This window comes from Rhineura floridana, chromosome 8, assembly GCF_030035675.1.
Source record: "Rhineura floridana isolate rRhiFlo1 chromosome 8, rRhiFlo1.hap2, whole genome shotgun sequence".
In the NCBI taxonomy this organism is placed as follows: Eukaryota; Metazoa; Chordata; class Lepidosauria; order Squamata; family Rhineuridae; genus Rhineura; species Rhineura floridana.
The window spans coordinates 566,414-582,300 of NC_084487.1; the positions used below are offsets into that span (position 1 = coordinate 566,414).

The 15,887-nt window shown below is 49.7% G+C and overlaps 1 protein-coding gene across 1 annotated transcript in view; it reads left to right on the forward strand.

Moving 5' to 3' along the window:
• The first annotated feature begins 424 nt into the window (after positions 1 to 424).
• The window catches only part of SND1 (staphylococcal nuclease and tudor domain containing 1), a 318,600-nt gene continuing 303,137 nt past the window's right edge, over positions 425 to 15,887 (forward strand). Inside the window, exons 1-3 of the mRNA XM_061637944.1 lie at positions 425 to 590; positions 5,458 to 5,607; positions 8,259 to 8,379. Coding sequence (XP_061493928.1) covers positions 513 to 590; positions 5,458 to 5,607; positions 8,259 to 8,379 — 349 coding nt within the window. The 5' untranslated portion in view covers positions 425 to 512. The remainder of the gene's footprint in view (positions 591 to 5,457; positions 5,608 to 8,258; positions 8,380 to 15,887) is intronic.

Here is a 15,887-nt window from a genome sequence, read left to right on the forward strand (position 1 = left end):
GCCAGGGAAGCCCCTGGCAAAGACCCCCAAACCTGCCCACGTGCAGTCACGGAGGAGGAAAGGGAATTCCCCCTTGGTCACGTGCTCGCCGGGAGGGCTTCCCCGGGATCCCCCTCCACAGCGAAGGCAGGGCCCTCTCGCCTCTCCTCGGCGTCTCCCACGTGGGGCTGCCGGGCGTGCAACTCTGCATACGTGTCCTTCTGCCATCGTGTCCCGGAAGTCCCTCCTACTCCTTTACGACATCGCGGTTTGAATACGCTCTATTCCCTCCATTGACGCCGCTCGTCACACCGATTGGTCGGGCGGGAGCCAAGGGGGCGCGGCTTGGGAAGGCGCCCGGCGATTGGCCCTCGCACTCGAGGGGGCGTGGATTCCGTGGCTGCTGCGCCTGCGCGGGGAGGCGGGGTGCGATAAATCCTCCCGCGACGCCCCTCCCCTTTCCCTTCCCAACTCCGACCGCGCCGCTTCCCTCGGACGGAGAACCCAACAGCGCCTCCGTCTCCGTCCCCGCCATGGCCTCGTCCGCCGGCCCCGCCGCCGCCTCTTCGGCCGCCCCGAGCCCCGCCCTGCAGCGCGGCATCGTCAAGATGGTAAAGAGCGCCCCTGAGCATGTGCAGAGCGCAGGGCGGGAGCCGCTCCTTCCTCGGCTTTCCTCTCCGCAGCCCCTCCGCGAGCCTCTGCCCAGGCAGGCAGGGAGCCCGGGAGGGAGGAAGCGAGGGGCGTCCACGGCCGGAGCACCTGCGTGGGGCCGCCCCGGCCTTGCCCGGTGATGCTCCCCCTGTGCCCTTCCCTCCCCCTTCCGGCGCCCCCCACGTGCCTCTCGCGCGTCTCCGCTCGGCTTCCAGTTCCGAAGGGGCCTCCGGGCGAGGGTCTTGGCCGGGGTCCCGCCTCCCCTTGGGAATCCTCGGCCGGGTCGGGCCCTTTGCGGCCTCTCCGGGCCAGCTGTGCGCCGCGACGCCTTCGCTGCTCCTGCTCCAAATGCTTCCCATGTGGCGGCCCGGCCCCGGCAGCCCTGTCCGTCGGGGGGCGCCCGGGAGAAGCGAGTGAGCCGCTGCGAGGGGGCGGGCGGGCGAGTAGCAGCAGCAGCAGCTCTCCAGATGTTCCTGGGCCACCCCTGCCCTTTGGCTGCGCCTGCAAGGCTGACAGGAGTAGGAGTGGCGGCGGCAGCAGCAGCAGCAGCCGGACAGTGCCACGTTGGCCACTCCTGTCCTGGAGAGCGGTGGCTGGCCAGTGGGCAGGGAGTGCTGGGCGACGTGGCTGGGGCCTGCCTTCCCGGAAGGTGACTTCCCATGGCCTTTAGACGGCTCCGCAGTGATCTTGGACCCCTTCCTGAAGTGGGGAGCCTGATGACTTGTCTGGGAACCCGCCTGGTACCTGCAGCGCCAGGATCATCCCTGCTTTCTGGAAGGGTGTCCGAGTGCCAGTTTCATCTTGGAGAGAAGAGCAACACAGGAACTTTGCCAAGTAGCATAGTGGTGAAAGCACAGGAGCATTGCCTTGTGCTATGTGCTGCGGACTGAGTGGCAGAAGCAGAGTTCACAATTAAACTTCTGGTCCCCCAGATGCTGCTGAACTGCAGCTCCCATCATCACCGCTGGCTATTTGCCACGCTTCCCAGGGCTGATGGGAACTGTAGTTCAACAGCACCTGGAGGTCCGAAGGTTCCCCACCCCTGCAGGTGCGAGGGGTGTGTCCAGGTGTGGGCTGCCCCTTTGCTTCTCCTTCCAGCCATCTTCAGCTGAGATTGGACCTGCTGCTGGGAACCATCTTTGCACAGGTGCTCCACTGTCAGTATAGCTGGCAGCTTTGCTGGATCCCGCTACTCAAGGCATGTGGGGTGGGCTGTTTGTCCCACTGTCGCTGCCAAGGTGATGCTTGGTGGGCTCTGCCATGTGGTGTGTCTCTGTCCTGAGGACTGTGTAGCAACTGCCTGGCCCTGTCTTAACGGCACAAGGCTTGCATCTCTTGCTTTGTTCTGGTTCTGCCTAGAAAGGCAGAAATGATGGAGGGTTTGTTATGAGATTGCTCCCATCTGAACCCAACCCACTTGGTCTAACACACCACATCCTTGCCCCTTTGGCATCAGACTTGTGCTGGAGAGCAGATGTTGGCTACACTGGGAGGTCTCTGCTGGCACTCAGAATTTGGACTGGACAGACCTTTGGGATATTAGTGAAAGTATGTGTTACATGGCAGTACTAGAAGCTGGTTGCAATGAGCCAGGCATCCCCTCCCTTCAATTCAAATAATCTGCATTACCCTATAGTGATGTGTTAACTACAGCACATGGATGTTTGCCTGTGATTCAGATTGTCTACTTTGGAGCAGGGAGGAGTTGCGCTTCAGTGAGGCTCTCAGTGCATAGCTCTGTGAACAAGTTAAGTTTCTTCACCTACACAGGGTGATTTTCAGACTCTCCTAGGGAACTTACATGAGTCCACATGTGTCCCATAATGAGAAGATCAGTGATGGTGGACAGGTGCCTCTGGACACCAGCCCTGCCACTAGATTATTTCCACCTCTAACGTGTCTGTGTAAGGGGGTGTTGGGTGTGCATGGTGGGGCAAGAGTGCACCATGCGCACTGTGTAATCTTGGACTACACAATGCTTCAGAGTCGACTTCAGGGTGCAGAGGTAGCCTGGCAGATCCTTAAGGGTTTTGTCATCAGACAAGCTGATGTGGAAAGGTCTGTCCTGAAGACATAAGGCCCTAATCTGCCCTGCAGCAACCGTGTCAGGATAGAGTGGGATAATTCTGTCTGTCTGTCTGTCTGTCTCGAGTGTTCTTAACCTCTGTGGAGGTAGACAGGAATGCCAAGGCAATGTCAACATAGATTCAGCTCTGGAACACTTTGCTGGAAATCAAAACCTTATTGATTTTAGTCTATAGCCTTGGTTTTTTCAAGCATTTATTTATAATTTTTCAATAGTGCTGAGGAAAGACTGAGGGAATATTGACCGTGGGCTGTGGGCCTGGAGCCTATGGATGGCAGCTGCATGTGGGGAGATGTCAGCAGTGCAGCCTGGGGTGGCCTGGGGGGAACTGGATCTAGCTGGCTGGATATCTCCTCCACTTTTCTGCAGCCAGGCTTGGCAGGTTTGTGGGGCTGGCCACCTGTCAATTACATGATGTCAGGTGACCCATTTTTGCCCACTTGGAGATGACATTCAACCGTATGGACACAAGTATGCCATGCTCAGTGCTTTGAAGCCTCCAGAATCAGATGACTGTTGGGGCTTGCGCAGAGCCATGCGTGGCCTTTGCAGGTGATGGCAATTGCTCATGCTTTACCTGTCCTGCATGTGGTGCCACGACATCAGGTATAGGGCAGGTGGACGTGGCTTGACCAAAACAGCTTTGTGGGCCAAATGGGTAGGTGGCCTTGGGGCCGGAAGTTCCCTACAGCTGATGTGTGTAGTTGTGTGTTTGGAACCAGTGCTGACAGAGTCTGGTGCCTTTTCAAGCCTTTGTGTGAAGAAGGGAGTCTCTGTCAAAACAGAACCTGAATGATTTCACGGTTGGCTCTTACTGTCAAGTGGTGAGGTACTTTGTGGGCCAGAGCCTGTCCTGGGAACTAGATTAAGAGTCTTTACAGCTTCAAGACCTCAAAGTTCTTGGTTGCACTGAGTAATGAGGCTGTTGAACAAGGTCCGTTTAAATAATCTTTCTCCAATTGATTTTGTCAGCTTATTTCTCTGATAGGATTTTAAAACTTCAGTGTTTGTGTAAAGCCCTGAATGTTTTAATAGACTGAGGCTTTGTGTACTTTATTTGACAGATGTCCATTCAGATCAAAGAAATCAAGCAGCGGTAATGATGCCTAGGAAAATCTGGCTCCTGCAGGCTTTCCCCCCTGGGTTTGTTGCACAGGATCGTTGTGTGTGCTCTTGGCCCTTAAAGGCTGGCTGGGGCAGGAGATCACCCAGAGCAGGGAGACAAGGCCCTATCCTAATTCTTAGTCCCTGGCTGCTGGCCTGTCTCTGGTTTTAGATGATTGCCTTGATAAGCCTGTCTCACAAGCATATATTCCATATATGCCCATGCAGATGAACAGTAAATGCACCCATGTCTGTTTCTGTCACGTGTGCATGCAGCAAGTTGCTGCTGTCTTGAGGGACGGAGTAGCCACAAGAACACCAGGGCTGGTGCTGTTGCAACCTGGAGATGTGGCATGCACAGTGCTGGATCCATGCATTTCCACATCCTGCCTGCTGGAAGTGGTCAGGCAAGTGCTGTGGGGAGGGTCACAAGAACAGGGCATGTTGGTGATATTTGTCTGTTCTAGTTTCTAGTTTCTGAACGTGGTGGCTTCTCTCTGGCTTTCATGGCTAGTTGCAGCTAGTAAATGACTCCTCCTGTGTGTTCATTTACTACTTAAAAATATGCTACTGGCAATCACAGCTGACTGTATTGGTGAATCCTGGGGATTAATTATTTATAGTATTTTTCTGTGTAACTTTTATTGGTGTTGATCCTTGTGGTTGTCAACTTCAGGCAGTGCCCAGAGGTTTTATTTGGCGCAACTGACTACAATCTGATGGCTGCCCTCTCTGGCTAACGCTGTTGGAGTGTCTGTTGTTCTGCTGACAGGAGGGAGGCGGGACTCATGGCCAGCGAGAGGCCTGGACCCTGAACCTTGGGAGAAGGCAGGAGCGGGAGGAATTGTGTGGGCATGCCTCCCCAGTGGGGCAGCAGGAGGGCTTGGTCTGCGGGGCTGGGAAGGAAGGGCTTGTAGGACGCTGTGATGAATGAAGTTCCCTTCGGTGTAGGCTGAAGGGACATCCAGCCTCCTTGGGCCTAATAGTGCTACTTTGCCAATTGGTGCCTGAAGCTGTGTGAAATCACGTGGAAAGTTTTTGATGGGTTGTTTGTTTTTACTTTAGCTTCATGTTTTGCAGCTTTGCTTTGTTTCCAGGTGGCCCTGCTGGTCCTGGGCTCCTGGAACTACTTTATTGCTTCTCTTAGATGCGGGTTTGTTACTTGCTGCTGTGTTAATGGGTTTTACTTCTCTGTGATCAATCTTGAATGTCAGTGTGTCATAAAAGCAGCACAAAAATATTTCCAACAACTCATTGTTTAATTACTAAATTTTTGCCACAAGATAATGTGGACGGCGGACATGCTTTAAAGGGGTACAGACAAATTCATGGATAAAAAGTAATTGGTGTTGAGTCGCCGTGATAGAAAAGTGAGATCTCTTGTGTTAGAGGCTCTAGTGAGTCCCAGGTGCTGGAGGGGGCAACAGCCCCAGAGAAGGTCTTCTGTTGCCTTCCTGCTAGCCTCTGACTGGCTGCTGTGTGAAATGGAGGGTGGACTAGTTGAGCCCACCTTGACCCAGCAGAGCTGCTCTTTGGTTCCAGTCTGCCTGCTAAATTGAGATCATCCTTGGGGTGCTGGAGCTTCTTGGCTGATATTTCAGCAGTATTGATGTCTGCCTCCTTTCCTACCCTGCCAGGTTCTTTCTGGCTGTGCCATCATAGTTCGAGGCCAGCCCCGCGGAGGACCACCTCCTGAGAGGCAGATCAACCTCAGCAACATTCGGGCTGGAAACCTTGCACGCCGGGCAGCTGCAGGACAGCCAGATAGCAAGGATACACCGGATGAGGTAGGTGTTGCCTCTCAAGTGGCTAATCACTGGCCACTGGGGAAAGAGGAAAAGCAACTGCGCTTGAGCCCACCCCAGCCTCCGCGGGCCTGAGGTAGATGGCTAAGTGCCGCCTCTGCCAGCAGGGACGCAGGTTTTATGATGAGTTCAGATTCTCCTGCTGTGAAGATGCCCAAGAGGTGGAGGTTGTGGGTGCATAACGTGGCCCATGCAGTCGGAAGAGTGGTGGGAATGTGGGGCAACCGGTCTGACGCTGCTTTTGCATGTTGGGCTCCCTGTGCTTAGTGGACAAAATGAACCTCTTTGTCTCTTCTAGGGAAGGGGAGCCCATGCGCTTCGCATGTAGCTGGGCTCTGGCTCCCATCACCCCTGACTCCTGGCCTTGCTGGTTGAGGCTGATGGAAGTTGGAGTCCAACAACAGCTGGAGGGCTCAGGGCTCTCCAGTCCTGAGGGAACGGCAGCCTTTCAGGTGGTTCTTGGCAGGGAGCCCATTGGGTGGGTGGGGCTGCTCCTGCTGATCTGTGAATTTTAGGACACTTGTTTCTTCATTGTTGGAAAATGTCTTGGCCACAGTTTGGGGATGCTGCCAGGGCGTGGAAGGAACTAAGTTTGGGGCGGGGGTGGGGTCTCCTTCAACTGTCAGCCTTATTTAAAGGTTTTTAAAATTAAGTGCTTTACAAATTTGGTTAAATAAACAACTGACTTGCTGGGTCAGACCAGTGATCCACCTTGCCTCGTGACCAGGTGAGATAGCTCACAGTAACAGAAGGGCTCCGTCTCTTGAGAAGCAGCTTTCAAGCAGGTCAGTTTCAACCAGGGACTGCCAACATGCTGCCCGTAGGTGCCCTCAGAGCTGTTCCTGGTACCCACAAGGTCCCATCCCACTGACCCCCTTCCAGTGAAAGAAGCCACTTTTAGCCAGTACCAACCTTTTTAAAAAGCCTAATTGTGCGCAGGGGTGATTTCGTGTGTGTGTGTGACGGCTGGGGAAGTGAGAGTTGCAGCCCATGTTTGGTGTCCACAACAGTTTCTCCGGTTTGCAAGTGTGCCCATGGGCCAAAAACAAGTTAGCAATCTTTGCTTTAAATAATTTCAGAGGAATGGTTTGGCCTATAGTTCTCCTTATCAGATGTATCAAGTTTTGTCCCCAGTTTACAGACAGCTACTTTACTTACACACCTGGACTTCCCTGACTACTGAGGCCATTGCTTGAGGTTACCTCTTTCTTCCTGTGCCAATTGTGACACCCCTCCATGTATGTGGAGTTTGTTTATTTATTATTTATTTAAAAGCATTTATATACCACTTAATAGTTCAAAAATCTTTAAGTGGGGCACAGTCTATGAAAAACAACAATTCATCATTAAAAACAAAAGCACAACCAAAACCCAGTAAACAGTAACATAAAAACATATAAAATTGAATAAACAGAAGTTCAGAGGACTGAAGCACAAAAACCAGGGTCCAATCTGATTGGTCAGGGAAAGCCTGGGCAGAAAGACAAGACCTCTGAAGCCACTGGCGGTTGCTGCTTCACGCACGGAGGATCCTCTGGAGGGTGTGATGCCACGTGTAGAATTTCCCCAGGTGATCTAAGTGACCGTATAGATCTATGCAGGGCAGGTGGTCTTTCGGGTGACCTGGCCCTGGGTGGTTCAGGCATTTATATGTTAACGAGAAGACCTTGGACATGGCTGCCAGTGCAGTTCCCCAATGCAGGTGTAATGTGTGCGTGTCCAGGTGCTCTACCCAGCAACCTGCTGCTTCATTCTGCACCAGCTGCAGCATCTGAACAGCCCCGAGGGAGGCCCCTCACGGAATGCCTTACTGTAGTCCAGTCGTGAATCACAGTGGCTAAGCTATCTCTCTCTAGAAGTGTTCATCTGTCATTAACTTCTAGGCATCAAATTGATATTTTTATTCTCCAGGCATTTGATATTTTTGGGGTTGTTTCCGTCTGTTAGTGCTTAATTATTTCTGCCAGCTGCCTTGTGAATTTCTAGCAGTGGAGAGGTGAGGAGTCAATCTTAAAACAAAGAGATGCCCTCTATCAAGAGAGGATTGGCTAGAAAAATTATGGGGACAGGTATCGGTGTTAAAACTACCATTACAGTGTGGGAACAAGAGAAGGTCTTCAAGAGCATAACCAGGTCATAGAGAGGCGGGCACCACTCAGGATGTAGAGGTCAAATGAAGTGCAAGACCTGGCAGAACTGCAAACAATGCTGGAATACTTTAGAAAATATAAAGAAATGGCAATGAGACCCTGTAATGTGGGTGAGAGGGTGAGAAAGGAACTGTGAGGCTACTGTGTCAGGTTTTAATACATGTCATGTTAACACTGATTGTCTCTAATATTTGTTAAGTTTGCCAACGTTTTATTATATCTCTTTGTTTCTTCTTTTGCTATGTTAATGTTTGACAAAGTCTGGAATTGTATAGATTGTGAGACAATTGTTTGTTTTGGATTTGAACATGTATGTGACCTCCCCATATCTTATTTGCATTCAACCTGTAAATGATTCTCAATTTTGTAATTTATTCTTCTTAACGTAATAAAGTTTATTTTAAAAAAGAGATGTGTGTGAGAGTGGAGGGGATGGCTGTTGGGGTTCTGACCAGCAAATTTCCTCTTCTTCCTCCTCCTCAGCCCTGGGGATTTCCAGCCCGTGAATTCCTGCGGAAGAAGCTCATTGGGAAGGAGGTTTGCTTCACGGTGGAGTACAAGACCCCCCAAGGCCGGGAGTATGGGATGGTGTATCTGGGGAAAGGTGAGAGGGCCTGAACAACATTGACAGACACTTGGAGGGCAAAGCTCTGCCACCTCACCATGGCCCACCCAAGCCATGCTGTCTCTTGTCCTGCCTCTTGCATCTCAGTGGCACTGCGGCATCGGTAAGCCTTCTGCAAAGGATCCTTCTCAACTCTTGGGAGCGTACCAGGGCTTGTTTTGTGCAGTGGGGAGCCCCAAGCACCTGTGGGTCACGGAGCTGGTTGAGCTGAGACTTCATACCTAACCTTCTGCGCTGTTGTGAGCCTCGAGATTTTTATCAGTGAAGTATGCTGTTAGCAGAGAACCAGCATATGGTGAATTAAGAATAAATTGCTCTGGACTGGCCAAAGGTTTGCTTTCTGGCACTGTAAGTCATTGAGGCTGTTCAGCTCCTGAAGCCATCAAGAGTTTTCTGTTGGCACTGGCAGGTTTAGGGGCCAAAAAGGAGACCCATTTAAAAGACAAGAAATGGTCATCCTCTAGGAAGGAAATTAACAAATAAAAACATTCAGATTTCTAAGGACTTACATACGGTGTGCAGAAAGAATGATTGTTTGGTAAAGGTTATAGCTCAAATTAACTGGCAAAGAATACATATTCAACTCCAAAATTTCAGTCTGACATCAGCCCGAAATGTGAACCCACAAACTGCATTTTGAAGTAAAAAGGCCATTCGTCTTAGCAGCGAGGGCTGTTCCCATCATTGGCGTTAAAGAGCCTGTGCTTACAGTTGATCTGGGCTTGCCACTTGTGTAGTTTCCTAAGGTGGTGCTGATGCGATTCCTGTAATCAGGTGCAGGTCCATGAATACTGTGCGGCCTTTGAAGGCAGCCCGCATCTGTCTCGCCACAGCGCTGCTCTGGAGGATCAGGATCTTGTCTCTGTGCCACTGGACGTGGGAAGCAAACATCTCCAAAGCATAGGGTGAAGTTGGGAATGACGATCCCCCTGGCTCTGAGCTCTGGAGGGTGTTTTATGGTGGTCTTGGGCAGCTGTGGAGAAGGTCCCTTGCCTGCCCCCTTTGCTGGTCAGGGGGTCCTGCTGCTGCTCCCATGGTCACTCCAGCTGCTTTTTCACTCTGTTCCTCCTCTAGCTGCCACCAGCTAAGCATGGAAGCTGCCTGCCGCTCCCTGAGGCATCTCTTGGCTGATCTGGGCAGGGCTTGTGGTGATGCTACCACACGGGAAGCAGCTGCTCACATCCACCAGAGCAGGGAGAGGTGCTTGCTGTGCTGTGGGTGAATTCATGGGCTCCTCCTAGTGTCTTGGGTATCGCACTTTGAGAGCTAACATTCACTCTGGAGGTCTGGGGTCCCCAAACAATTTGCTATAAAAACCTACTGTAATAAAAATTCTAATGGGAAGAGCTGATAAAATAGTTGTTAATATTCTCTATTTTAGATTTTTTGTTAGGTTTTTAAATAGCACAGTCCCTCACTTGTATGATGGAACTTAGAATAATGGAGTATTTGAGAAATAAACATCAGTGAATGGAACTGGAATAATGAGTAGTGAAAAATGCATAACACAAGTTTGCTTGGCTACATTAATAAAAACTGTTAACTCATAAGCGCCTTGTAATCGGTGAAATGCTGCCTTTCTATTTCCGTGGAAACAAGTCTTGTACATTTAGAATCTGGCACCAGTTTCTCTGTAAAATTATAACTGCATTGGGAATGGCTTTACCCTTTAACTGATTTGAGATCTTACCCATAGTTAACATTTAGTGCATCTTACTGTCCCATTTTTTAAAAACAGTGCAAAGGATTCTGAACGGCCCAACCAGCAAGATGCAGTGACCAGAACTGTATGCAGAGTACCAAGTGTGGCTGCATCATAGTTTTCTTGATTGGCTGCTACACTTTCCATCCCTTTCCCTACAGAGCAGGCAGGTTTACATCACCTGTGCAATGCTATGCCTTCGTAACACCCCTCTGCCACATAGCTGTTGAGCAGCTTAAATAAGAACATAAGAAGAGCCTGCTGGATCAGGCCAGTGGCCCATCTAGTCCAGCATCCTGTTCTCACAGTGGCCAACCAGGTGCCTGGGGGAAGCCCGCAAGCAGGACCCGACTGCAAGAACACTCTCCCCTCCTGAGGCTTCCGGCAACTGGTTTTCAGAAGCATGCTGCCTCTGACTAGGGTGGCAGAGCACAGCCATCATGGCTAGTAGCCATTGATAGCCCTGTCCTCCATGAATTTGTCTAATCTTCTTTTAAAGCCGTCCAAGCTGGTGGCCATTACTGCATCTTGCGGGAGCAAATTCCATAGTTTAACTATGCGCTGAGTAAAGAAGTACTTCCTTTTGTCTGTCCTGAATCTTCCAACATTCAGTTTCTTTGAATGTCCACGAGTTCTAGTAGTATGAGAGAGGGAGAAGAACTTTTCTCTATCCACTTTCTCAATGCCATGCATAATTTTATACACTTCTATCATGTCTCCTCTGACCCGCCTTTTCTCTAAACTAAAAAGCCCCAAATGCTGCAACCTTTCCTCGTAAGGGAGTCGCTCCATCCCCTTGATCATTCTGGTTGCCCTCTTCTGAACCTTTTCCAACTCTATAATATCCTTTTTGAGATGAGGCGACCAGAACTGTACACAGTATTCCAAATGCAGCCGCACCATAGATTTATACAACGGCATTATGATATCGGCTGTTTTATTTTCAATACCTTTCCTAATTATCGCTAGCATGGAATTTGCCTTTTTCACAGCTGCCGCACACTGGGTCGACATTTTGATCGTGTTGTCCACTACAACCCCGAGGTCTCTCTCCTGGTCGGTCACCGCCAGTGCAGACCCCATGTGCGTATATGTGAAATTCAGATTTTTTGCTCCAATATGCATAATTTTACACTTGTTTATATTGAATTACATTTGCCATTTTTCTGCCCATTCACTCAGTTTGGAGAGGTCTTTTTGGAGCTCTTCGCAATCCCTTTTTGTTTTAACAACCCTGAACAATTTAGTGTCATCAGCAAACTTGGCCACTTCACTGCTCACTCCTAATTCTAGGTCATTAATGAACAAGTTGAAAAGTACAGGTCCCAATACCGATCCTTGAGGGACTCCACTTTCTACAGCCCTCCACTGGGAGAACTGTCCGTTTATTCCTACTCTCTGCTTTCTGCTTCTTAACCAATTTCTTATCCACAAGAGGACCTCTCCTCTTATTCCATGACTGCTAAGCTTCCTCAGAAGCCTTTGGTGAGGTACCTTGTCAAACGCTTTTTGAAAGTCTAAGTACACTATGTCCACTGGATCACCTCTATCTATATGGTTGTTGACACTCTCAAAGAATTCTAATAGGTTACTGAGACAGGACTTTCCCTTGCAGAAGCCATGCTGGCTCTGCTTCAGCAAGGCTTGATGTGCTTAGTTAATCTAGCTTTAATAATAGTTTCTACCAGTTTTCCAGGGACAGAAGTTAAGCTAACTGGCCTGTAATTTCCGGGATCCCCTCTGGATCCCTTTTTGAAGATTGGCGTTACATTTGCCACTTTCCAGTCCTCTTGATTTGCCCTACAGCTCTGGGGAGAGTCTGGCAGGTTCTGAAGTGCAGCCAGTTTGGAAATGTGGCTCAGTATAGAAGAGCTCTCTCCCCTGCCTTTGAGTTTTCTCCTCTGGAGCTGTTTTGGGGAGGAGTTCCCACAGCACGGCTGCGTGCAGGAAACGGGTGGTGATGAGGAGGGTTGTATTTGCTTCCTTCCGCAGAGGCCAGGGCCTGAGAGCCACAACCCCCCCAGCTGCTGCCTGCCAAGGGGGCAAATCATGTCCAAGCAGGCAGTGGGACCAGTCAGCAGCATGGAAGAAGCTTGGCCTATTGAGAGTGCCTTCAGGTGGCCTCTGAAGGGAGGGGAGCGGGTTCCCAAAGGCAGGATTGGAGAAGCTTGCCGGCCACTGCTCTGGCTGCGTCGAGGAAGGAAGGAAGGAAGCTCTCATTTGTGTGGACACCTTGCAAGCAGCCGGGGTGTTGGTGCTGGTGCTGCAGTGGAGGGGCAGCTCCAAGGGGTGGTTCTGACCTTTCTAGGATTGCTGGTGGATTCGGTAACTTATTCAGCTGAAGGTGTGAGAGCTGACTGAAGCTTCATCAGTCTTGCATGTTTCCAAACCTTAATTGAATGTTATTCTTGACAAGTAACAAGGAAAGGAGCTGCTTGTGCTGATGGAGGCTATTATTATTATTAATTGAATTTATATTGTGCCATTCCTCCTGAAGGAGCCCGGGGATATTGATTGTGGGAGGAGGTTCATACGGAAGAGGGTGTAGACTCTTCCCTCTCGGTGCTGGGGGAAATAGCATGTGCCTTGGAGCCCCCCCCCAATAATGCTTCATACAGCTACAGTGGAGGGGGGGGAAGTCTCCTGCCCATGGGCCAAATTTGGTCCCTTGAGGCAGTTTGGCCCAAACTGGGTCCATGTGCCTCACATGTGATGCCATATGTAGAGATGTGGGACTGGTAGAGATGTGACTGGATCAGCTGTGCCACTGAGCTCCCTGTGGGGAACTCAGTTGTGCAGCCAGTCTCCGCAGAAAGCTGCTTTTCCAGCCCTGTTCTTGGCACTTGGGAAGCTCTGAGTGTGGGGTTGGCAGAACCCCTTGTGCTGTTGTCAGGCACCTGGAAAGTGCTCCAGAGGGGACTTGGGGCAGGTCAGAAGGACAAGCCACCTGTCAATCATCTGAAGTCATAATGTAAGATGATTGACAGTGGCTTGCTCAGCCCCGCTGAGCTAGTAGGCTTGTGGGAGTGCAGATAGATAATGACCTGACCCACCTGGCCAAAGTGGGTCGCCCCTCCACACCCCCTGTGAGCGGCTGCAGGTGATGTACATGTTCCTCTGTGGAGTAAAATGTCATGTTTTCTGTAACAAGACCCCAATATAAAAATGGTTCTGTATAGTACTCAAAGTGCATATACAGTGCCTTGCAAAAGTACTCAGATCCCGACCAGTGCTCTCATATTACTGAATTGCAAATGGCACATTGTAATTTGGTTCTGTATAATATTTTATTTTGAAACACTGAAAGTCAAAGTAAATTATTGTAAGGTGACATTGGTTCTATGTTGGGAAATGTTTGTAAGAAATATAAAAAACTGAAACATGTTGCTTGCGTAAGTATTCAGCCCCCAACCATTAATATTTGGTAGAGCCACCTTTCGCTGGAATAACAGCTTTTTGGGTAGGTATGTACCAGCTTTGCACACAGTGTTGGAGGGATTTTGGCCCATCCTTCTTGGCAGATACACTCCAGGTTGTTCAGGTTGGTTGGACGTTGCTTGTGGACTGCAATTTTCAAAGCGCGCCACAGATTCTCAGTGGGATTGAGATCAGGACTTTGACTGGGCCACTGTAGGACATTCATCTTTTTGTTCTTGAGCCACACCCAATATTGCTTTGGCCTTGTGCTTGGAATCATTGTCCTGCTGAAAAGTGAATTTCCTCCCAAGCTTCAGTTATTTAGTGGACTGAAGCAGGTTCTCTTGCAGTATTTCCCTGTATTTTGCTCCATGCATTCTTTCTTCAATGTTAACAAGATGCCCAGTCCCTGCTGATGAGAAGCATCCCCACAGCATGATGCTGCCACCACCATACTTTATTGTAGAGATGGTGTGTCTTGAGGCATGAGCAGTGTTAGGTTTGCGCCATACATAGTGCTTTGAATTTTGGCCAAAAACCTCCATCTTGGTCTCACCTGACCCAAAACCTTTTCCCACATTGCAGCTGGGGCACTCTCATGCTTTCTGGCGAACTCTAGACATGCTTTCAGATGGTACTTCTTGAGTAAAGGCTTCTTTCTTGCCACCCTCCCATACAGGCCAGTGTTATGCAGAGCTCTTGATATGGTTGACTGGTGCACCATTACTCCACTCCCAGCCACTGAACTCTGTAGCTCCTTCAAAGTGATTGTTGGCCTCTCTTTGGCTTCTCTCCCAAGTCTCCTCCTTGTCCGAGCACTGAGTTTTGAGGGACGCCCTTTTCTTGGCAGTGCCTGGATGGTGTGACGCAGCTTCCACTTCCTGATTATTGATCTGACTGTGCTCACTGGGATATCCAAACACTTGGACAGTAGTTTGTACCTTTTTCCCAATCTATGCCTTTGTATTACATTATCTCTCACTTCTGTAGAATGCTCTTTGCTCTTCTTTTCCTTCATATCCACAGCCTGACCAATGATCCTTCAACAGTGGGGTTTTTATCCTGACAATGTGACAGCAACTTTAATGGTTCACAGGTGGAGGCCAATGGTAAGGTAACTGTGCCCTTGATAGGGCAATTTCTTTCATCTGTGTAAACTGGAATCTTCCACAGCACAGGAGTTGAATACTTATGCAAGCAACATGTTTCAGTTTTTTATGTTTCTTACAAACATTTCCCAACATAAAACCAATGTCACTTTACAATAATTAATTTTGAGTTTCAGTGTTTCGAAATAAAATATCATACAGAACAAAATTACAGTGTACCATTTGTAATTCAGTAATATGAGAGCATTGTTCAGGGGTCTTGAGTACTTTTGCAAGGCATTGTATAGCAGTAACTAATTAGAAACAAAAAGTGTGATATTAATCAAGGCGGAACACTGGTTGAAAATTCTTTTTTTGCAACTTGGTCTTTTTCAATCTTGTCTGTTTAAAGATCTGTCCTTGGGAAGGATGATAACCCTCCTGAGTTCTTGTCCTTTATTTGCTGATAGGAATTCTTTAATCTGTGCAGCTACTTTCCCGTTGGTGGCGTGTTAGCTGTAAGCACAACTTGCTGTTCTCTGTCCAGCATGACCATGCAAAAGACATCAGTATCCAGTGATAACATTTATTACCTGCTTGTGCCTTGGTGTTGCTTCCTCTGTTGTCTATGGGCCCTTATTGATTGGTCTTCATGACTTCCATGCTTCTGCCTGCCCTCCAAGCATCAGAAGAGCCTGGCTGCACACCTACTGCAGCATCCCATTTTCCTCATGGGCCAACCGGATGCCCCTGTGGGAAGCCACTGAGCAGGCCGTGTGTGGGAGCCGTGTGCGGATCGTATTTTGGCTTTTTAATCCGCACTGCATCATTGCTGTGCCAAGTGCCAGGAAGACGAAGGTTCCTCCAGTAGCATCCCAGTGTGCTGCTGGTCCTTTGGGGCAGTGGAGGCAGAAGTAGTGTTTACACCTGGTTCTTGTGGCTATGTCTCCTGGAGCTTTAAGGAACAGCTGTTTGTGCAAATTGGCCCATTCAGTTGGTGCTCAGTGGGGCACATGTGTGTGCAAAGGTCTCTTTCCCCCACAGCATTCTCTGCAGAAATTAGGCATGGCATCTCCCTCCCCCCCAAGGAAGGGCTATTGCTCCCTGGAAAAGCACCCACCTTGCATGCAGAAGGTCAGTTCAGTGCTCCCTGGCACCTCCAGGTAGAGCTGGGAGATAACCCTGTCTGAAATCTTGGCGAGCTGCTGTCAGTCAGTGTGGACAATACTAAGCCAGATGGACCGTGGTCTGACTCAGCAGAAGGCAGCTTCCTCTGTTGC